The sequence below is a fragment of the Falco punctatus genome, assembly GCF_963210335.1.
Source record: "Falco punctatus genome assembly, chromosome: 9".
NCBI lineage: Eukaryota > Metazoa > Chordata > Aves > Falconiformes > Falconidae > Falco > Falco punctatus.
In genome coordinates, this window is record NC_137589.1 from 35,897,274 (window position 1) to 35,921,666 (window position 24,393).

At 34.9% G+C, this 24,393-nt stretch overlaps 1 protein-coding gene across 8 annotated transcripts in view; it reads left to right on the top strand.

Annotated features, from left to right (window-relative positions):
* Positions 1 to 24,393, top strand: part of ATRNL1 (attractin like 1) — a 570,901-nt gene that overhangs the window by 171,512 nt on the left and 374,996 nt on the right. For all 8 annotated transcript variants that reach the window (XR_013930596.1, XR_013930597.1, XR_013930598.1 and 5 more), the window contains exon 20: positions 735 to 828. Coding sequence is in view for 5 of the 8 variants with exons in the window: in XM_080403249.1 (XP_080259375.1) it covers positions 735 to 828 (94 nt within the window). In the remaining 3 variants the exon portion in view is untranslated. The remainder of the gene's footprint in view (positions 1 to 734; positions 829 to 24,393) is intronic.

Here is a 24,393-nt window from a genome sequence, read left to right on the forward strand (position 1 = left end):
TTGGAAACATTAATGTTTGTTTTGAGGTGAGAATCAGGGAGCAGGCGTGGCAGTGAGCAGGCCACTGTGAAGAGATTTACTTCAGCCACTGAGTTTAGAAAGGAGTGGAGTGGTCATGATGTCTCTGTGACTCTTCTCCAGTTCAGATTTCAAGAGCTTTAAAGGTGCCTGTGTTTGCTTCTAAAATATTCTTGTTGACTATAATTACAGTATTAACTCTGCCTTTGTTCAAGTGATTTCAAAGCTTTCTTTTTGTTCACTTTTCTTAAAAGCAAGCGTTCCAATTATATCAGACATTTTACCAAACATCTGCAATAATATATTCTTTAAGTAGACATTTGAAACTAGTGGAATTTTGCCATTGTATTGTTAATAATTGCATTGTTAATAGTTTTCTGTATCACGTATTGGAATGGTAGACCTTAATGGCTGTTCTCAGACTGCTGTTATTTAATGTGTGAAGGAGAGCTGCCTCACATGCATAGCTCTTAATAGAGAACAACCATAGTTCTTAACAGACAGATGCCTAGTTCTTAACTCTACTGAAAATAAACTAAATGATGCATTGGAGAAATGTTCTTCAAAGAAACTTATAACCGAATAGCATTTTTTTTTTTTAAATACACCTGGAAGGAATTGTTATTAGGATGAAGTATTAAAATCTATGAAAATTCCTGTGGTTATAAAGTAAAATATGGGTGAAGAAATCTCACTTTTCCTATTTGATTTTACAGCTTGCACGTGCAGTGGACATGCAAATATTTGTCATATGCAAACAGGAAAATGTTTCTGCACAACTAAAGGAATCAAAGGAGACCAGTGTCAACTGTGAGTACAGAGAAAATGTAGCCCAAAGTTATTGCAATTCATGCCCAGCGTATACTCACTTTTTTCCTGTTTGTGTTTTGCTTTTGTTGTTGGTTTTTGTGATTGACCCTGATAATGTTGTAGTTATGTGTCTAATGTTCCCTACACTTCCTGGGAAATGTCAACAGTACATGGTATTTTGTAAAAGAATTATTTCACAAACACTAGTAATATTTTTCAGACTGTACAGGCTTAAATTTTTTTTTTTTTTAAAGTAACTGGAGAATTACCTGTAGTTGTCTTCCTTTTTTTAGGATTTATTTAAATTATTGTAAGTAAAAAAATTTGCAAAATTTGTAATTGGTAATTATATTCAGTGCATTTCTCACATATCTTGATCAGAATCTACAGTGGTTAGATTTTTAGAGTTTTGGAAACATGTTAAGCTGGGCAGTGGCTTACACATTTTCCTGTATAGAACAGAAGAATGTGTAAACCTGTTATGGAAAGTGCAAGTATTGTACTGGAATACCTTACTGTGTTTTTCTTTTAGAGGAAAAGCTTGCAACTTAAGATAGAGGATAACAAACAGGAGGACTAAGAACAAAGAACTAACGAAGTGGTGTAACTTGTCAAGTAGTAGAAATAACATATTGAAGTTAACTATAGTCTTATATTTCAAGATGTTTCTTTCAGTTCTTTCTATCCTGCACACTGCATTACCCAATAGGAACCTTATTCCTTTCATGATTGTAGCTATGTTAAATAATATCTGGCTCCAAAATTGTCTTAGCAATGTTGGTTGGAACTGGGAAAAGGTATAAAACCAGCTTATTCCTTTCCAGCAGGGAGAGGTGCCAGAAGGTGATGTTCTGACTGTCACAGGGCATATTCCTTCACTGGATTTGTAGATTCACCTTTGATGTGTTTAATGAACTGGGCTGAATCCTGCCCTTAATGCTTTGCTTGTTAAATAACCAAGGTACAGAAATATCTGATGCAGAGGCTATGTGTATATTGGTGAGAAAGGGCTGTGCCAGTCAGTGTACTGGTTCAGCGGTACCTCTGGGACTATTTGTCTAGCTAATTGGAGACGGTCAGGATGAGATGGGAAACCAAGATTTAGGACCAAATGATGGATTTTTATCACAACAAAAGCTGAAGAGTGCTAATGCCTTTAACTCTGAATTAAGTCTTCAGTGAGAAGTTTTTACCTTTTCTTGTGTCCAAACACTTAATCAGTTCTAGATGTTAATGAGTGGTTTGATTACCAGTGTGCTATGGACATATGTTGATGCCATTCTGCCTATTTACAAAGAAGGGGGGAGGGAGAGGAATCTACTCCTCTGTACATCATAACACTTGAACTACATGAAACAGTTTCTTCGCCCATAACTCCAATCCTTTATCAACTACTAGTCAGCCTAAGGCACCCTTCTAGACCTTTTCCCCTGTCTGTATTGCACACAACTATTTTACTATTGCTTTCCCTTTGTCTTGCATTGCTTCTTTGTTTTCTCTGCTCTGATTTGGAACTTTTGTCTCATACGGTCAGTTGTGCTGTTCAGCCCTCTCAGCCTGCTGTCCTGAGTGTCTGCCATAAAAGCTTCTTTTATCCCATTTACTGAACTAGAAGAGAAAAGGTTTCTCTGGTGGTGGGTTTTCCAGTCCTGGTCAAGAGTTACAACAACTGGACAGAGGGGAGGAAACAGAGATTTGAATTTTGATTTTTCAAGAGTAAACTTAAAATTGCAGTTTCAGGCTGAAAATCCCTAGGTTTGTCATATGTAATACATTCCCCTTCCTAGATTCTTACATAGACCGAATGCTTATCCAGGGCAAGCTGTGGTGTTAAAGCATTTGGCATTTCTAATGGTTTCTTTTACATGAAATAAACTCTGCAGAGCAGCCATTTTCAAATTATTTTTGGCTGTGATCACGTTTCACATTACAAACATCACATCTGTTATGTTCACAGACACAAATATTAGCATTAAAAAATGAATTTCTGCTCTAAGACCTTTCCCAACTCTGGTCTTTCAAAAAATAATTTAAAAAAAACCCCATGTAAACTATCCTGTTCATGACAGCACATGGAGAAAGAGACCAGTTCCAGTTACAGACACTTCAAATATATTAAGCGAGTATCCAGAATAAAATTTCAGCACTAGAAACTCATAGTTAAGATCACTGGATATCCTCAGGAAAGCTGGTGACCACAGATTTAGAGTTTTAGGACATGGCATCAGGATTTGTCATTTTACTGTGGTGTTGGGCTTGGGAGCGTGATCCATTCATGTATGGAAGTTCTAGTTCAATGTTGTTTTTTAATTATTTCCCTTAGAACACCAGGAGATATATAAAACAAAAAGTAGGCCACACTTGAATGACTGGATCTGCCATCTAATTTGTAAACTTCACACAAAGAATGTTAACTTGATCAAATCTGTATTACTTTTAACAAAAGTGGAGAACTATTTCTCAGTAAAAATGATCCTTACACTCAAAACATGTTTTGAAAGTATTGTGTTGTACTGTCAAATACATATACAGTCATTATCTAGAAGATAAGGATTACTATAAATCAGCTAAATGCTTTACTCTTATTTACTACTTTATTATATCTGTATAAATCATCTGGAACTTGATTCAAAATGCAAATATTGTTCTCCACAGCTCTGGATATTTTTTTTATTGTTATTTTTTTGCCACTCGCTGGGCTGTTGTGCAATCTCAGCAGTAAACGTACAACCCTGAGATTTCTAAAATAAGGATTTCTGTGAAATTTCAAACTCTAGCTGTTCAGTGTGAAAGTTAGATTTATATTCCTGTCAATAATCCTATTGTTTAGAAAGTCCCAGCTGCAGGGTGGTGTGTTGCCTTTCTCTCCCCCTCCCTCCATCTATTCCTCCTTCCTTCTGATCCTTTTAAATCTGTTCGTCATGTGAGGTACACACCATACTTCGGACACAGAGTTTTTAGGAAATCAAGGAAACTTTACAACCTTTTTTTTTTTCTTATTTTCCCCTCCCCAGCTTAAGAACAGCTAGTTATTTGTGGTTTTATGGATAGTCTTATTTATTTTTTTCTTATTTTCTATTATATTTTTTTTGTATAGCCATCAATTATATTGATTTCTGAAGTGTGCTGTTAGATATCACGAAGCACGGTGACATCTTAAATCAAAATCACTGTTCTAAGGCAGCTTTGAGCATGCATTTGCATTCTATTTTAAAACGTTTTTTTAATGCCACATGTTAACATTTTTTTCCCCAAAGAAATATTTTATTACTTTAAGTTGGTAGTTTCAGTTGGTAAAAACCTGTAATACTCTCCTGATCAGGAGCAAGTGAGTAGAATGGTTTGATTATTCAGAGTAACTAGTCTGTAAAACAATAAAAATAGTTACAAATAATAATACTTAGATCCCCCCCCCCCTTAATGTTAATAAAGAAATGCACCATTAATAGTAACAAGAAAATCATTTTGCCTTAAACCATATTTTTAGGTGAAAACTATTACTTTAAGTTAATTTTATTTAATTTTCTGTAATATTTAATTTGCTAGCTGCTCATTTTATTCTGTCGTGGAATTTTGTCTGCAGAGCTTTTAAAATATCTGTAGGTTTCAGAGTAACCATCTGTAGGATTATATAAACAGATAACTTTTCAGGAATAGGCCTAGGGAAATGTAAAGAATTTGCTAAGGGGAAGTTTCAAAGTTTGAATTTTGATACTAAATGAGAGATATTTTACTGGATTCGAGGAAGAAAAATATGCAAATTATAGAATTAACTGAGTAGTTAAATCATTCTTTGAGAAGTTTCAGTATGTCTGGCCTCTTCCAAGAGCCAGCCATCACCTGGAGGTGTGTCTGTAGCTTTTGTCATCCCTTGCAAAGCTGTGTAAATCTGGAGATATTATCAGCATTTTGAAAGATTACAGGGTTACAAATGCATGATGGGAATAAGGTTTCGTAGTGATATTTTCCAATTGTTAGGTTCTACTGGATGTACTGTAACATCTATTGCACTGTACTTCCCAGTTAGAGGCATTGCTGTGTTTTGGGGGAAGAAAATCATTCTTTCCTGTAGTTTCCACTGGTCAGATCTTAGGCTATTGAACCTGTCCTGTTGGTATTGAAACTGTACCTTTGCACCACGGGCAGGTTAGATACCATGTTAATGTACTTAAGTTCCCAGGCATAAAGCAGAATAATTATTTTCCCTAGTTGGGAAACATTGAAATGTTGAGAACACCTGCTGTGGTGTGTACAAAAAGAACTACCAGTAAACCATGCAAGAGCTGGGCAAAAACTGGGCTTCTGTAATGGAGAAAACTGCTAGGTGGAAATAAAATACTGGGGGGCAAAAAAATCCGTATTTTTAAAATTGCATTTCATAGTACTTTTTATGTGATTGTAAGAAGAATAAATAGAAGGGTACAAAATGTGTAAATCCAGGTTATTCTGCAATGAAAAAGTAATATTTTGCTCATTTTAATTCTTATAAGTATTCAGACTATTAATTTCTTAGTTGTACTGTTATTTCTTCTGAAAAGGTGAAATAAATACTATTTTATTTATTAAAAATATACCCTATATATTTGATAAAATCTTCACTGTATGCAAACTTAAAAAAACCTATTTAATATAATACTATAAAGATCTGTGCGTAAATAATAAGCACTCATTGACAGTCTGATTTACATAAGAATAAGATTTTAGAATATTCAGCTGTCCTCTTCTGCATAATTTCCCTCCACATAATGGTATAATTCCTCTTACGAGATGGAAAGGCAGGTAAAGATATACTGGTTTATGAGTCAATTCCACCATTCTGTTGATATCACTGCAGCTTTATTCGCTGATAGCAGAATAACTCTGTTCCTCATTGTTTCCTCTCGGAGCACTGCTTTCTGGTAGGGGAAACATTGACAGCAATCATGTAACAAATTCACTGTATTAAAACTTCCTTTATCAAAGACACAAACACACAGACACACACACACAGACAAACAGCCCAGGGAGAGTCTAGTTGCTGGAAGTTTAATAAAAAAACTTCTATTGAATAACTTTTTCCTGATAAAGGGTAGAATCCATTTAATACTAGTTACTATGGTGATCTGTGCATTTCTAAGGTGAAGTTAAAAACTATAATATTTAATGTTTTAAAATACTAGAGGAAACTTTATTTTTTTTTCTTTTTTCAAGATTTTTCCCCCCCAGTTTTCTGTCATTTGGTCATATTCCACTGTCAGTTTTACATATGTGGTTGTACTTGACATGAAGTATTTTCTCCTTGTTCAGGCTGAGTCCAGTCCTTGATTTTTCCATTTAACAGAGAACTTTGACATGCCCGTGCATGTTACTCCATTAGATATGAAGTTTGAAGGAGAATTCCAGCAAAATCTGGCATGTAGATCTAGGTGGATTTAGAGACTACCTCTGTTCTTATTTAACCACCTGAAAATTTTAGCTTGCTTCTGTAAGGACCGGTTCAAGCCCTCAGCTAGTTCTTGAAGAGGTAGATTGTTAGGTTCTAAGAACAATAAAATTAACCCCCCGTTTCAATATTAAATATGTTTTAAATGTACTAATTTACTGTTCTACATGTAATAATTATTGCCAGATCTACCAAGGACTTGAGATACTTCCTCCCACCTTTAATTCATGTTTCTGGCATCAATCATTTTGCTGAAATTGCAGCTTTCCTTTAAACAATATGGCTAATAGCAAAGCTTCAGAACATGACCAAAATGCAGTCTAATGACTTAAATACTCAGAAGGCACTTGAAACGTTTGGGACACTTTTCTTCAAATTTTAATTAAAAACTACCATTTGTGATTCGGAATGTACCTCACACAGTATTTTTTTATATAGGTTTTGGCAGTACTGTATGTCGCTATCAGCCTTTTTGTTGACTTTTTTTGCACTGCAGTAGGCTTGCTTTCTCTTCTTTGGTATACACAGTGTCGGATATGTAAAGTTCATGAGGCTCTCCGGGATCTTTCAGAGTTGCGGGCTCTCTATAAATGTGAACAACACTTTTTGTAAGCATTGTTACTTGCAAACATTACATTCTATTCAGGAAATTGCCTGACTTCGTAACAATAGAGAAGTGGAGTTTGAATGTCCTGTCCTGTTCCTAGAAGGCAGTGTTCTCACTGAAGAAATGAGCTGGTGGCTAAGGGGGGAGCAGCTGTGAGTACTTAGCCAAGAGCTTTGGACATTGGTACTTTGTCGTGGGTCAGTTGTGAATGTGTTAAATCTGGAGAACACTGCAGTATTGATATCTCAATGTAAAACTGTGTCAGCAAGCAATCTTTTGCCAAGAGCTGCATTAAAAATAGTACAAGTAATTTTCTTAGGTGTTCTGTTCCAATGAAATATACCTTTTATCTTTCTGAGTTTGGTACTAACTGTCTGGAAAATGGGGGACAGTTTGGGCATGAAGGTTTCTCTTTCATGAGAATAAAGTAGTTTTGCTTTTGCCTTCTATGTTGGGCTCTTCCATAACAGACTGTATGCACATATATGCCTTTTGGTTTGGCAAGCTCAACAGAGCAGAATCTGCTCACCGCTGGGCTTCGGCTGTTCTCTAAGGTTTTTTATATTCATGATTTCTGTTCCAGGCCACCTCCAAAAATACAAAATGCAGAGCAAACCAGACTTTCTTTTGCAACTTTCCAGACACTTCTGGCTGTAAAATGGGAATGTAAGCAGTGTTACCTGTCTCTTGTGCCCAAGTGGTTTGAGTTAGTATGCGTGCTAAATATAGATATAATTCGGTAATAAATTTTTTGTTTCCTATTTGAAGAATATATGATGATGGGTTTTCTTTCAAAATAAGTTAATCAAAATACCCTTTTTCAAAAATTGTTCCTCCTGTGCCATGCCATCCAGTGACTGGCATTTGAATAATCTGTTTTGCTTAGTGCAAGATGTACCAGTGAAGCAGTGGAACAGGGCAGGCTGTGCCGAAGTCTTTCACAGGTGACATGGCAGTGAGACCCATTTTGAATTCCAGTGCTCAGGATGCAGTTGTTATAAAGTAAGCCTCTTTTATAAAAAGCACTAGTAATTTTGGTGCTGAAAGTTGCTATAGTCCCAATTGTCTAGGGATGTAAAGTTTCTTTAAAGGTCAGGTAAAGCTCCTATGTATTTTTTTATTACAATAGAGTACCACAGCTTACAAGAATAGACAGTTTTGCAAGTTCTTAGGTCTGAAATAGACCCGTAAAGATTTAAAGCTAAATATAAGATGAAGACAGTTATTCTGCCTTTAATTATGTATTGAGTCTGAAGTGGGATGCATTTAGGAGTGGGAGTGCTGTAATGTTTACTCTTATACAGGAAAAAGAGAAATAGGGAGAGCCTGTGCCACATGAGAGAGTTGTTGGGAACAGGAGGAGAAGGGAGGTTATGACTGCCATAAAACTGCTGTATTACTGAGTCTGCTTTTTTTGTTTTCCAGGTTATAACCTTAGATTTTGTGCTTATTTTTAGAAACTGTTTGGGAGGTTTTGTGGCTCATCCTGTGCGGCTAAGGAGGGAGTAAAGGGCCTTGTGGCTTGGGCTGGTTTTACACCTCATCTAGGGCTAATTTTAAAGCAGAATTGCATATATCTGCATAGCACAATGCTTTGCCATAGTCTCTGACAGGGTCACAATAGGTTGCAAAGACTTACAGACTGAGGGGTTTTTTTGCCAGTTCAAGCTGTTGGAAATGATATTGGAGCTGTACTGTGTTGCATCCTTTAGAGTGTGTAGCGAAGGTGTCTGGGAATCCTCTGTGGCCAGGACTAGAACTGGCATTAGGAGCTAGTGAGGCTGAGGCTTATGAAAAGTAACATAAGCCAATAATCTGTATGGATAACTCCTCTTATAAAGCAACCAGCCCAGTGGGAGAGGTGCACACAGTTACAGCATCTGTTGGCACCACTCCTTTGCAGACGTAAAAGAAAACTGGAGCATTTCTTTTAAGACAGTCAACATAAAGTATTGTTCAGATTCCAGAAAGAAACTTGTAGGACATTGCCAACAGCAGAGACTAGCTTTTTTGCAATATGCAATTCTACCAGCCACTTGTGTCTCCTAATCTGCATGAACCAAATACCGCCATAATCTGTTCTTTCTGTCCAGATAAGATGCTGAGGGCCCCACAAATCATGAATACATCCAGCTTGAGTATAATGGTCGCTAACTCTGTTAACCGTTGATACAATTATTCTGTTCTTTTTATGTTGCTGTGGTTGGATTACAAACCGTCATTGTTCGTGGGAGCCATAATTATCTCACAGATCATAAATTGTTACGTATAGGATAACATCTGTGAATTATTCTAGCAGAGTACTTTTTGCTACTCCTTATTAATAAACTTCTGTGCCTCGATATAGCCAGGCATTGTGTGCCCGACCCAACCATTTTATATGTTCAATATTCACTCTTCATTATACTTGCTGTCAGATTCCAGCTCTTTTTTGGATAACGAGAGCTTGCCCACCTGACGTTCTGTATGTCTCACCTGCCTGGTGAGTATTCTGATCCAGCCATTTCTGTCCAGAGAAATTGTATACACATCTCAGTCTGGTAAATGGTTTTGATCTGTAACTCCCAGTCATACAAAACACATCTAAGCGAGTGTACAGGAAACTAAGAAGGTCTCCAACTGGGGTGTCCCTAGACACCTAATTGCCACCTGATAGCTGTAGGGGCAGTTGTGGTAGCCATTCTGGATTTGGAAATTCTACTTGAGCAACTGGGCATCTAACATTTTGTTGGTGAGATAACACGGGCTTTGATCTGTTCTGTTTTGATGCTTTTCTTGTTCCATTGCATCCTTCTTAAGGAGACAGTGAAGCTGAAGTCTTCCCAGGTAGTTGTCCCTCTTTGAAGTCTGTTAAATCTTTCTTTACAGACTTGATGCCATAAAATTAACTCCTGAAGATTTTTTTTAAGAGTTAAAAAGTTTCTAAATCTCAACGACAACAATACTTAATCCTCCACCTCTTCCTAACCCAACCACCCACTTGATTTTTTTAAAAGTTAGAGTATTTGCTGTAGGCAGTGGATAAAAAATAATACAGATTGCCAGTGGAGCATGAAGTTGTTTGGGCTTTTCTGCTGCTTTGGTTAAAGATAAGGGGTTGTCTTTATAGAAGGAAAAGAAGGTAAATGATGGCTTTTCTGGCTACTTATCCTGCTGTCATTAAAAAAATAAAAAAATATTCAGCACAGTTGTGACTGACAAAACCAGATTTTTGAGGGAGCTCTTTTAAAAATTTTGGTGTATACTGCCATATTGTAACTGATTAAATTCAATGTATGCGATGTGATAGTAACAACCCTCTGCATCACTATTATTATTGTTGACTGCTGCTACTGGGGTCAGCTTTGGACAGTTAACTATGGAGCGGAAGGGTGGAATGTGATATTTCCTTTGTGGATGGGGAATATTTAAGGAGAATTTTTTTCAAAGATTTAAGAGTAAACACTCCTACAAAACTTTATGGAGGACAAAATACTTTCAAGGGGAGCATCTTCCAGAAAACAAGTGTTGCTAGTAGATTTTTTTCATGAACCCTTTATGTAGAACAAAGAATTTTACACATACAATTATTTTTGCCTTCATGAAACACAAACACTGGTCTGCTTTAGTATATATACACATTTGAGAAATCAGTGCTATTCGAGTGATTTTAATATTTTTGTTTTTCTGAGGAGATCTTGGCTAGTATATAAGATACATATCAGCCTTAAAAATAGCTTATCAAAAATTTACATATCATTATTGGTCCTTTGTGCTGGAAAAGAGCTGAGGAGGAGAGCCAAAGATTTTCCTGACATGCCTCTCTGTGCTGTTGCTCATAGTACAGATAAGCATCTTAGACAAAGGCAGTTTGTCAGTTGTAGGGAGAGGGAAGAAGGGAAAAAGGGCAAACGAAAGGCTTACAGCAGTATTGCTGTCACCTTAATCAAAACTGTATGTTTACAGAAAACAGATACAGTTTTGGCTGTGTAAAGCTATCAGTTTTCAGGCGTTTCATAAATAAGCAGGTTCTTTTTATTAGTTTTCAATTTAGGATAAGATGAATCAATCAAACTTTTCAAAACTGTGCGTGGAAAAAATACTTAGAATGATTGGATGGTGAGACTGATGACAGCAACAACAAGAAGCCAGTCAGGAGACATGGCAGAATGTCTGCCAGATTCTAGGAGCCATGCACCCAAGTATTCATGTGGCAGAGTCGTAAGCACGTGCTCTTCACTTGATGGGGAGTGAAAGCTTTGTGAATATAACCAAGGAACCCTCGCCCTCCCTTGACTTCCCAGGAATCCAACTTCTCCATTGCGAGGTGAGATGCTGTGCTGGGGTGCAGCTCCATCCCAAGACATCCTGCTGTTCTGGGTCTTGTTGGCTTGCTGCTCCCCGCCAGCACTTTGGATTAACCAGCTGCTTCTTGCCCCAGTGCAGAACAACTGATCATTACTTACAAATGGGCACCAACAGGAGATGTTAAGTAGCAGATGCTGACAAACTATTTTGATTACTACATCTGGAGATACATTAATTGCTTATGATCTTTGTAAAGCTTCACTTTTCTCCTGTGGTTTCTACCAAGGATAAAACAGATAGATAAAGTTTTCTGGTAGAAGTACTTAAAAATAATCTAGTAAAAAACCTTTATGAATTCCGCTCTCCCCCCCCCCCCCCCCCCCCCCCCCCGAGTCATTCAGGGTGGTACTGTATTGGGGAGCCAGCAAGATTTTATTTTCTTTTGGTATGTTATTACACAGAAAGGAGAATTGATCTATTTTCATTAAATGATTATCAACAGAAATGAGGTCTGGATGGCTGAAGTTTAAAGAGAGCAGAGTTATATTGTAAAAGCATTATGATATAAACACAGACATTGATTTCAATAGGCAGAACTGGCATTTCATTATGTACTGTTAGACTCTAAATACTCTGTAATAGAAATTCCTGTTGTGAGCAAAACAAGTAAAAATTGTTGTGGGCCACAGGTATATTGAGTTTTGATATAGATGATGTGGTTTCTTCTCATTTGAAACTGATCTTTAAAAAAAAAAAAAAAAGAAAGATGATTTCAATGGAACACCAGCTGTTTCTGCACATAGTTAATTTTGCATATTCATGTAAAATCTGGCTTTTTTTTTGAGATTTGTGACTGGGAAGATTCTTTGATGAGCTTATTAAATACTATTTGATGTCCCGCAAAACACCTTTTGTGTTTTGTTTTGTTTGTTTGTTTGTTTTTGTTTTTTAATAAGGCTGTTTCTCCCTGAAATGGCAACATTCACTGATGCACAAAGCATCCATACTAAGTAAATGATGAACACCATTTATTCTTTCTAAATGACTGAAAATAGGCATTTTTTTCCTTTAACTTTTCTAAAAAAGCCTTTTAATTAGAAATGACCAAGCAATTATTGGACCTGTTCTATACTTAGTATGTCTGTATATTGTTAATATTCATCATGTTCTATCCGAGATACTTGGTTAAATGTAGTCTGAACTTTATTAAAATGGATTCAGTTTTAGCTATAAAATAAATCTGTAATTTAATCCAGTAGGAGGCATATATAGGAATTACTTTAGTGAAGTTGTCTCTTGAACTATCCAGGCCTTTTTAAAAATAAAATAAAAACATTAGGATATTGCCTGTCAAAATAGTTATTTCAATTACTATTTCAGTATGTGGAAAATTCAAAATATATACCTAATAGGAGGCGACTTGGAATTTAACCGTCACAATGTGTATTTCTTTACTAAGTGTAACTGATGTAACACACACCTCTTTTGCTCCGAGTTTTCCTTTTTTAGCTGGGCAGAGAATGTGTTCAAGGAGAATTTACAATGAAAATAATATATTTCAATAGAATCTGTATTGTTTGCCATTTTAAAAGAAACATGAGATTGACTGATTTTAAGGTGATAAGGATTTTATTAATTGACAGGTAACTTAAATATTAGCTCATGATATCCAAGTCAGTACACTGCAGTGGATATACTTCTATACCTTGTTGAATCATGATTTGTGTGAATTAATTTGTACTGAATGTAGAAATATTGAAAGCAGGAAGAATATATTGTTGATAAGTGTTTGCTCAGGCCTGTTGTTCTCTCTTCAGAAATGAGGCGGGCTCTGCATGAGAATTTCTATTTCAAGGGAAAACACTTTTCTGAGTTAGACCTGTCTGGACCATTCACATTTTCCTTATTTTTGGTGTACAATGCTAATGTGTATAGTAATCCAAACATTTGAGTCGTCTTAATGAAATGAATTATGAATTTAATGAAGTAGGTGTTTGTGACTTTTCAAAGCTCTTGAAAATTGTTTTGGTATTCTCACATCTTAACCCTCTTCTAATATATTATCCATTGTGCAATGTAGATCTGGGCTTCTAATTTACATCCGATAGGATGTTAGTATGGTAATTAGTAATTGGCACAAGAGTTGTTAGAGTTGAAATAAACATCTGGTTTAATCAATTTGCCATTAAGGTAGTAGAAGTATATAGGTAGCGATGGGAAGAGGAAATACAGTAGCTCATAGCTTTCTATAAGCTATCACCACATAGCTAAGTTTGAAATTAAAATAGTGCCCCTTTATGTTGCTTGATTGTTCAGTGCTCAACTTGCACAAAATACTGTGTCCTGTTTTTATTTTTAAATCTGTTTTTGAAATCTTACAAATAAGTAAAAGAAAATGAAGCTACGTTGCGATGAAAACCCTGTTGATAGATATATCTACCAGCTTTGGCTTGTGATATTTACTCATTTTATTCACTAAGAAAGGGGAAGAAAAAACAGTTTTTATACAGCAATAAGGAAATGCTACGTCAGATGGGTATTGGTGACACTATTTGTTAGAAATCTCCTGGTGATGGAAAGATTGCTTTTCTTTTATGGTCTCTGGTAGAAGTAATAATGTTTTCATTTTCTGTTTTCTGTTTCAGTCAATTGTGTACCTTTACATATAGATGAAAATTTAGCTGCAATAGTTATATTTCTGCTTTTGAAGTTAAAACATTTTGTTTCACTTTGTTGCCAGTTATTAGTTTGAAATTTCTTCAGTAGTTGCTCAAAGTGTTAAAAGAAGTTTGCCCATAAAGGTTTAAAATTATGCATAGATAGAACTAAGAAATATATTTTGGTATTAAGAAATGGGAGTGAGAAATGCATTACTTCTCATTTGTTTTTTCATGAGCTTCTGATAATTATATAGACTAAGCACATCAACTACAGAGTGCTAAATCGTGCTTAAAGAGCCCTCAATTTGGGGAGCCTTCCAGTTATGACAAACTTGCATTCTTCTGGCGTTGTATGTGCAGACATCTGGAAGTTATGCAGGTTATATATTGTATCTTCTTTCCATCTCTATCTCTGCAACTGCTCCAGAAGAGCACATCTTCTTCTGCTTCCCTATGTCCCAAGCACAGGCAGTGCCAGAAAAGCTTTCTATATCACAAACTCCTGTATTAATGATGGACTCACTAAAATTAGGTTTTTATTCTGTTCTGAAGATAAGGGTACTGCATGCAATGTTTTAAAGAGCTGCTTAGAAAACAGTAGATGTTCCATAGAATCATAGAATCATTTAGGTTGGAAAAGACATTTGAGATCATTGAGTCCAACCGTTAACCCAGGACTGGCAAGTCCATCACTAAACTGTGTCCCATGTCTACAGTTTGAATTGCAGTTTAACAATTAACATGAAGAAAAATAGGGGGCTATAAAAACTATGTTGTTTCAGAAATGGGGTTAAAGACCTATTCTGTATTTAATTGTGATTACCCATATTGTTGTTCTTCCTTGCAGCAGATTTGTCTATTTAAGAGGAATATTTGCTTCACTCCTGTTTAAGAATCTGGAGCTAGACTACTTGAGTTGTGCAGGCTGACTCTGTGCTTACATAAACATCCTTTTTGTTTGCCCTTTCATTCTTAGCCTAGATTATCATGCGAATGACATAAAATAAACAAAATATGAAGAGACAGTAAGTTAAAATAAACAGTATTACTGAAAAATATCTGTAATATTTTACTGTTTATAATATAGACTCACAACATTTGACACCAAAAGCAAGCTCATCATATGCAAGGTATTTTCAGGGAATGATAACTGATAGGGCAAAACCAAACAGCATAGGACCTTTCCTGTCTGTACTCACCAGCTGAAAAATAATAATGTCTCAATATTAGAAATGTTCCTTTATTCATTTCTTCTTTTGTACTGAAGAATCACCTTTAGAAAGTATAAAATATAAATTAAGCTGCATAACCTTTGCATGCTTTGAGCTCTATTTTTTTTTCCTTTTTTTTTTTTGGTGGCGGATGTATTGGAAAGTAAATGGTATTCTTTATCTAGCTTACTAGATAATGGGGCTGGGAAGTTTGATTACAAAGGCATAAATCAATCCAAGAGCCCTGATGATATCCTGAACTTCAACACTGAAGCCTGAGTGGTTTATTAGATTATCACTTCAGAAGGATTGATTTACAGCTTTAGTTCTCCATCTCCATCTATTATTTTTATATTATAAGAAAAGGAATTTTTCAGCAATTTAAAAAAAGAACAAAGCACTAGAAGTCAAAGTAAATACTTAGCTAGAAATCCTGTTTTAAATAGTGACAGCAGTCTGACTTGGAATCAAAGCACACTTATAATCAGATCTGAAAATGTGACCTGCTACAATGCTTTTCTTTCGCTCACTGTTACACAGAGCGATGATAAATTTAGGACTACTAAATTACAGCAGGAGGCCAAAGGGAGAGCAGGGAGATTGCCAAACTAACATAAGAAGCGTGTCCAAAGTGGCACACTGTCCTGGAAGAAAAGTTGTTGGGCTGCTCACAAAGAAGTGATTATAAAAGAGATTTAATAAATCAGATTTCATAAAGAAGGTTTGACTTTAAAAAAAAAAACCAACAACAACAACACCAGGAAATGAGTTCTTACAAGATCCAGAAGATGAGGGCAGCAATTACTTTTAACAGATGCTTCAAAATGACTTACTAATCCTGTTCTCCTTTAGGTTATTTTATCCTTTCTTACGTATAGTCTTGACAATCACAGATTTGGGCCCTGATTCAGATAAATATTTAAATACATGGTAACACCTTGTTATTTTAGGTTAAGAGGGAGATGTTTCCCCGATTTGGTGCGAATTGGGGAACATATGATTTATGTTTTTATGTTCTCTTGTTCTTGGGAACCTAATTGTAAACTGTCATGTACAGAATAGCAGCAAGAGTTTCACAAAACTAGTCCTCAAAAGTTCTTCCCATCCACTAGTGGTCCTTTGTTTCATTCATCCATTTCCCTTCCCTTTATTATTATTTGTTGTTTTATGGACTTGGTAAAGGTAAGGTTTTTTGGGGGTAAGGTAACGTTGAAGGTGACAAATGATGATTGTAAGAAATCTCTCTCTCTCTTTTTCTCTCTAAATCAATCCTTCATGTTGAACAGAAAGATTGCCGCCTCTATATTTATGAATAAAACAAGAGGTAACAGCACATCTAAACAGATGAACAACTTTACTGCTGCTCAGTGCCGTCCACATACATAAAAGTAAAATACGTCTAAGATTCAGAAGTCGGAATTCTGTAAATCCATTCTTTGGTGGAGATATTAATTTTTTTTTCCAGAGAAAATGCATTTATTGTTGAATTGTACTTGAGGATTTTTTCACCTTTTTTCTGTTGTATTTAAACCACTTGTAATCAAATGCATTTTCCAACTCTTCTTTTAGGGTAGAAAAAGGATAAAACTTCATTATGTTTTTTTTCCTAATGCTCCTGCCTTTTTGTCATTGACTTTATTGTAATCTTTCCTATACGATTAGTTTGTTCGTTTTGTTCTTGCTTTTTTGAAAAAAGTTGCTTTTTTGGAAAAATAGTTAACTACATGATTTAATAAATATTTTGACATTCACCCTTTGTAAGCTTTGATTAGAGCTTTCCCCGTGCTCGATTTTGCAGAATTGTATCTGTCTGTTTTTCTTCATCTACTCGGTGTTCTTGAATGTATCTGCACAGTTAGTTATGGTAACATTGCAAGTTGTTTTGAGACTTCGTTGTTATGCCACAGGATGTTGATTCTTTTAACTGAAATATTTGAACACATGTATACTCTATACCTGTCCTCAGCTTTTACCTTTGACACTTAATTTCTGCAACCTAGAAATCTCTTGACTCTGTCTTTATTATGTTTGCATCATATGAAATTTTCGGCAACACAGGTGTTATTTAAGTACTGACCTTAAAATAAATTACAGTGAATGTTCAGCAAATGGCAGTTCTTTAACTGGGGAAAAAAGAATGAAAGAAATGGTGACTAACGTAGGTTTGTTATAAACATAATACAAAATTAAAATTTAATTATTCCAGTTAAATGCAGGCCTAGGAACAGAAAAGAAGCATTGAATACTACAACCTATAATATTAGTCAGATACATCTTCTTCCTCTATACTGGATATATTGAGCTAGACACCAGATAGATCCAGCTTTATGTGTTTTTAAATAGTATCTTGTGTCCAATTTTCTGCCTGTTCACATGATAGTAGATTGTAATACATTCTATTAACACACTGTAATGAAAACTACCATGTAACATTTTTGTATTTTCTTCTACAAATTCCAGTCATAGCTAGAAGTCAAGAATGTTCCTTAATATTTCTACAGAAAACTATAATGCTTTCTTCAAGAATCCAAGGCCAATTAACAAAATTTCCTTCTATTGTGGCTGATAGGTCATATGGTAATTGCCCCCAACCCCAGTTCATAAGTTGTACTTACCAACTGGAGTTGACGAAAACTAAGAATTTTCCTGGTTTTGGAAATCTTGATCCCACCCCCACTCCCCGATGGTATGGAAATGATATCTTTCTTGGGGGGGTGGGGGGTGTAGGAATAGAAGTCAGGAACACCTGCACTTTTTGTTCTTTAAACACAGTATTTCACTATAATTCTTGTGTATTTCTTATGGATAGTTTATGTGAATTTGACATTTTGCCTTTTGCATGTGTGCTCATTCTTCTTGACAGTAAACAATTAAATGAATCCAAGATTGCTTATAAAATATTCTGTCACTTAAAAAATGATGTGGTGCTTAAGACACTTCTCCAAAGCTGCTTTGGAAGTAGAGCTTTGAAGTCACAGGGTCTTTTAAGTTATATTTTCTTAAAAAATAAAAGTCCAAAAGAGAACAACAACAGAAAAAAAGGTGAGAGAAAGAAGATGGAAAACTTAAAACTGTAGTACAGAAGATGCCATTTTTTTAAGCCTGTCTCGTGATGGTCACTGGAGAATTTTAAAATTAAACCTTTAGATTTGATCCAGGAGTGAAATGTTTGCTATAAGGCATTAGGATGCTCTGCAAACTTAAAATAATCATAAAGTGAATTCTTCAGAGTTTTTCCGATCTGATCTTCCCAAAAGAGCATTCACCTCAGAATGCATTTCTCCACTGTGCTCTCAGTTAATTTCTCTCTCGTTTATGGAAAATCTGAAAATACTTTGTTTTTCTGACTCTTGGAGCATTTCAGTCACCAGAATTGTGTTTCAAGTGACATTAAAATATTTTGTGTATCTGATTTGTGGGTAATGTTACAAATTATAGCATTATTTTTTCATAAATTAAAACCTCGATCTGAAAACAAATGAGAAAAAAGACCTTAGGAACATGAGAACAATTGAAGATAGGATTGTGTTTGAAATAATTTTAAAATCACTCTTAGAATGCAGAATATTTATATACCAGTATTACTGACAAGTATTGGAACTGATTTTTTCTTCTTATGTACCGATTTTCATATTATTTCTCAGTTAAAAAAGAAAAATCTGAATATTTCACAATATTAAAACCTCTGGCTAAATTATTGGACTGAGGAAGTTTATTATTCTTTGACTTAAGCAAAATGACTTGGGACAGATTTTCATGCTGGCATGCATGAAATTTAATTCAAACTGAGATGAAAGGCGGTTAATGTAATTGTAGCCTATTATCCTGTGCAGGCTTGAGTTAAGAAGGAAACCAACAGACAGTCAGAAAATGATGGATAGAAAATAGAAATGCTCAAGGCTGGTGAAATAGAGACTTGTGAGGGGATTATGCATAACTGTTCCCACACAATCTCTGCATCAGTAATATCCCACCTCTACCGTATGTTCGGATTACTAAACAGGAATTTTGTATGCCTCCTGGGTTTTCTTTATTTCTCTCTGATGTCAAAAAAGGTCCTCGTTTAGTAAATTTCAGTACTCTGTAATCCTGATTTTTTTGCTCTTAATCTACCAGTTTTATAAGTCCTAGGGATGCAGTAAAGCATTCTGTTACAGCACTTTATTCTTTTATTATTCTTTTCTTTTTTATTATTATTTGCTATCACATGGGCAAGTGGTTGGTCACATAAATAGTTAAAGTCTTTGATCATAAGCATGTCTGTGGGGCTCACTGCTAGCAAGAAAATATTATTTTTACTGGAGTATTTATTTAAAAATAGTAAATAATAATCAGATCCCAGGTTTTTCAGTGGCTATTTTGTTTAGCATGGTCCATTGGAAGTAGCACATTTCAGGTGATCAGGTTTTTGTGGTTTGTGTTTTTTTTTTTTTTTTTAGGACTTCACTGTGACAGTTTACCTTTTTTTTATTACTCCATTTCATTTTTCAGTAGCCAGTATTTGTTTCTGTGTGTTTGGGGTTATTTTTTTGTTTGTTTGTTTGTTTTCTTGGTGTGTTTTTTTTTTTTTTTCTGAATACATACCAAATTTTTCACTGAAAGCTTTTAAAAATCAAAAAGACATGTCTTAGTCTCCTCAGAATACCTACAGAAAAGGTGCTAAGTTTTGTAATACTTTGAAACATATTAATTAAAAAAAAATATTTAGAGAGGTTTGTCACCCTTGGCATAGCAAACAAAGAAAGCACCTTCTTTCCCATAAAATAACTTATCCCTAGTGTAATGCATATATTTATCTGGTAATTCTAGCAATAACTAGTTCAACCATCTACAGTGATGCTTACAAAATATAGGAGATCAATTACTAATCAGAAGTCCAACTAAAGCTGCTGTTTTATAGCCTCTTTATAGACGGATTGAGTTGTTGAGGTACGTGGCCTGGGATATGATAAAGTAGCATTTGGAGGAGTGTAGTCTTTATCTTTCCCAGTCAATCCCAGCTGGGATGCAAGAATTTTCTTATCCATTGCAAGTTATATCACCAGAACTCTTGTAGTAGCAAAAACTTCCCTCCGCCTCTCATTCTGTCATTGTTTAAGTTGAGTTTTTGTGCATTTGAGAAATGCTTTACCCTGTGAATTACCCTTTGGGAAGTCACTGGGATTACACATGGAGCTAAAGTCTCTGTTCTGCACCGTACTCACACAGGACCAGGCACTGCTTTTCACGGTAGTACTCTGTAGCTTGCCTATGAAACCCAGCAGAAACAGTCTGAATGGATCAGACTGACAGACCAGGACGCCTGCTATAAAATACTTCACAGCACGCTGCTGTGAGGCTATAATGTCCTTTTAGTCAACTTTTCTTTCCTTTTTTTTACAGCCATTCCTCTTAAGTTTTCTTTTTAAATGGCAGATAACTTTTCGAGGTGAGTCAGCCAAGACTGGAAATGTCGGCAGATACAGTATTGTTGTGACATAGACACTAAAGTGTATTTCCACTTATTCAACATTTCATAAAGAAGTGTCATCTCTCCTCCAAGAAATTCATGAGATTATGTGCTATAATGGACTGATGGAGATTGGAGATCTTCATAGGAAAGGGACCAGAGAAAAGCGAATGTGTGTATTGATCTTCGTATTGTCTCCAACGACCTGTACTCTTTTATGTATTCTGTTCTTAGGAGATATTTCTGTATCTCTTGGCTGGGTATCTTTTTTAATAAAGTTGAATAAAAGATGGTGCAGGTTAGATGGAGTTGATATCCTAGATATTAAAAAGGACATAGAAAGAGGCCAGATATGGTTATGATGGAACAATGCTGGGCAATAAGGCACGAATCTGATAGACTTTGCCATGCAGGGATGTGATAAAGAAAGGTTCTTTTAGGCAGGAAAATAACTTATCAGAACAGCATATTGGGTAGATTGAGATATTGAAATGGTCAGATGGGCAAAAATGTGGTTTTAAAAGACCAGCAGGACAAGAAGGAAGCTAGGAGTCTGGAAATTGCCATGCCTCTGTGTTTGGTTTCTAATGATTGCTCCCCCATGCATCGCTTATTTTTTTGAAGGCTCAGCATTCACTTGTTCAAGGAGGAGGTAGAATTCTGTGACAATGTCTGTCAACGACACAGGAAACAAGTATGATAAGTAAATATTCTAGATATACTTTCGGAATTTCTAGTCAGAAACTTCTTAGTCATTCAGGAATATTGAAATTTATTTGAAAATATAATGTAATAGTTATTTTTGGCTTCCTAAAAGTAACTATATATTATATGTTTACTATATATTAAATATATAGGTCACTTTAAATTATACTTAAACATCTGTAATATATATGCTTCATGTTCATATTATAACACATCATTAACACTGTAGAAGCTGTTGTTAGAGGTAGAGGATTAATTTAGATAATGTCATTATTTTCTAAAATTCTTTAGTACTATAAAGATGACATTCTGATTTATTCACACTTTTGTCTTTGTTTTGCATTTAATATTCTTGAACATTAAATATATAAGCAGCATTTGGGCATTGCTAAACCGCAATCTCTACTGCCAAATGGGTGATGTGATTTGCTTCCAAATCATCATTTTTGCTTTGGCTTAGAATTTATCATCTTTTTGAAAGTATTAATTGCCATATTGTGATAAACTGTAGACTTAAATGAAAAGAAAATGATCAATGTTACCTTACATAATTTGAAGTAGAAAAAGAAAAAGTAACTTGCCTGTCTTCATACCATTTTCTGGAAATTATAGTGTATGTATGGCATCCTCAAATACATATTTCTTTAAATTACCTTTTCCTTAAATTGCCTCAATCTTAAAGAAACCTTGGAGGTCTTATATAAACAGTGTTTTTTTTTAAAAAAAAAAACACAAGAAAAACAAGAGAACAAAAGCGACCCCAAAATCTTGAAGGCAAAGTAAAATGAATGCAAGGAAGACCAAATGCAAACACATAAGAACTCTATAGCACCCTATAATACTACGGCATTGACCTTTCTGCATTAAGATTGTGCCTGTGTATTTTTTTTGCAGTCATTTCCCTCAGTGACTGTCTAAAAATTCAATTTGACAATAATAGTCATATTAATATATATTTTTTAGAAAACAGACAAAAGCTGTTTAATAGTTAAATATACTTTCTACAAATGCACTTACTAATAATATGTTTTTACAGTTCAGTGCTGATTAATAAGAATGCAGTAAACCACTTGGGATTAAATGCATGTGTGTATATATATATATATATACTTATATATATATGTACACATATATACACGCACACACATATATATACACATCAAACACACACACACACACACATATATATATATATATTTTTTTTTTTAATCTGACCTGATTGCTGTAGACATTTACAATACATTCACTCTTACTGTCAGGGCCTGTCAGGATATTTAATGCTGCTGAAGTGCTACCTCTCCTGTTTTTGGAACTGGTTTCCAAATAACAAAAATATTACAAACTCTCTTGGAAACTCCTAGAACATAACTAGCAGTGAATAGTATGAGAGAAGATCATATGAAGGAATATTTTTAATGTTCATTGTGTTTATTTTTAGTATACATCTTCAATTTTGAAATTACTGGCAGAAGAGTTCACACTCCTGAACATAAATTTTTAAATGCAGTGAACAGTGCTATTTGAACAGCGAGATGTTGAAATACTAAGAAATTTAGCCATTTTAACTGAAGACCTATACTTGTTTTCATGATTATATGAATATTTTTTCCATGAAACCTTAGTGAAAATAAAATCAGTGTTCTGCTGAGAACTTTATACTAAAAATGCTTCCATAAGAAGCTGTTTACAAGCTGCTTATGCTTAGGGATGCAGGTTCATGAATAGTCTGTTGTTGATATTAAGTTAACATTTAACATATTTCATCAATATTTATCTTTTAAAAGAATGAAAGCTATGCAAATTTTGTCAACTATTCACTGATTTTTGCAGTGAGAATTTAGGAGGAGCTGCATTTCAGTCTAAGCAGTAATATGCATAAATATGCATAAACTGTGTATGATTACCACTGCTTCTATCTAATTGTTCTAGTTAAAAGGAAAAAGTTGAGAGAACTATGTTAATGGATCTTGGAGATGTGGTTCAGTTCAGTAGCATCTTATCTTGGGTTGTCTTGGATATTTCTAACATTTGCTTTTTAAGGGCTCAAAAAATGTCTGAAACAGGTCAAAATGTAAGAGAAGAAACATGAATATTAGAAATGTGCACTATAAAAGAACAGTTTCTGATAGGAGGCAATTCTGCTTTTCCAAGTTCACTCTTTTACATGTATAAAAGTTTATGTGCATCACTGCCAAAACCATGGCCATTCACAGAGAAAGGAGCTTGCCAGAGGTAACGGGTAAAGCCATGGACGTGAGATTTCTGTGGTTGAGAGTAAGCAGCACCAAGTCATTGGCATGTGAAATCCACTTGGTCTCTGATTCATGACGATTAACAAAGATTTTTTGTGTCCAGATAGTTCCAAATGATGGCTATAGGTTACTCAATCTTGTACAGATGAAGAGATGAAAATGTAACCTAGAGTTTATTAGAAAATCTTATTTTATCGCTCAACAAATTTCTCTTAATTATGTAATTATGTGATAAGTTTGTCACCTGTTTGAAAGTTTATTTTCTCCTGTAGAACAATTTATTTAGTGATTTGAAATATCATTACTTCACAGGGTATATAAACCCCCTACAATGTTAATTATTTTTGATCTTGCAGGGAAGAAGGTTTTGAATAGCATGAGGGAAATCTGGAAATGGAAAATTTGCTTATGAAGCTAGATTTTTTTTTTTTCGTGAGATCAGCCTAGAATAAAAAAAAAAAAGAGAGAAAAGAAAAAAGTATTGCTGGCCTAGGCCAGGCCTTTTTAATGAATTATGTGAAGAAGAGACAAATTTATCTGCAGAAAAAACATTGTCTCAAGACATCATTACATGCACTTACAAGAAGAAACAAATAATTCATTTCCACACATTATTAAAAAGTCCTAACTGGAAATATAAATCCTAGTACCTTTTACCCTTTTAGGTTATCATTATCTTGAGTGGTAGGCTGATAATTCTTCATCTCTAAAGCAGAAAGGTTGCTCATGACTGGAAGGATCTTGGCACTGAGAGAAGTGAAAGTGTCCAATTTCTACATTAAAACCAAAGCTGCTTTATTGTAGCTTAAAAAAAAATTGGAGAACAGGCAAGAAGCAGACCCTTAACTATAAAAGAGATATATTTGCATTTATAGATTATTAGGTTCTGTATTTCACTGCAGCAAAATAAAAATTATAGGAACAGGGCAAACATACAGTAATAGTTAGCAATTAAACAAACCTATTCTCTGA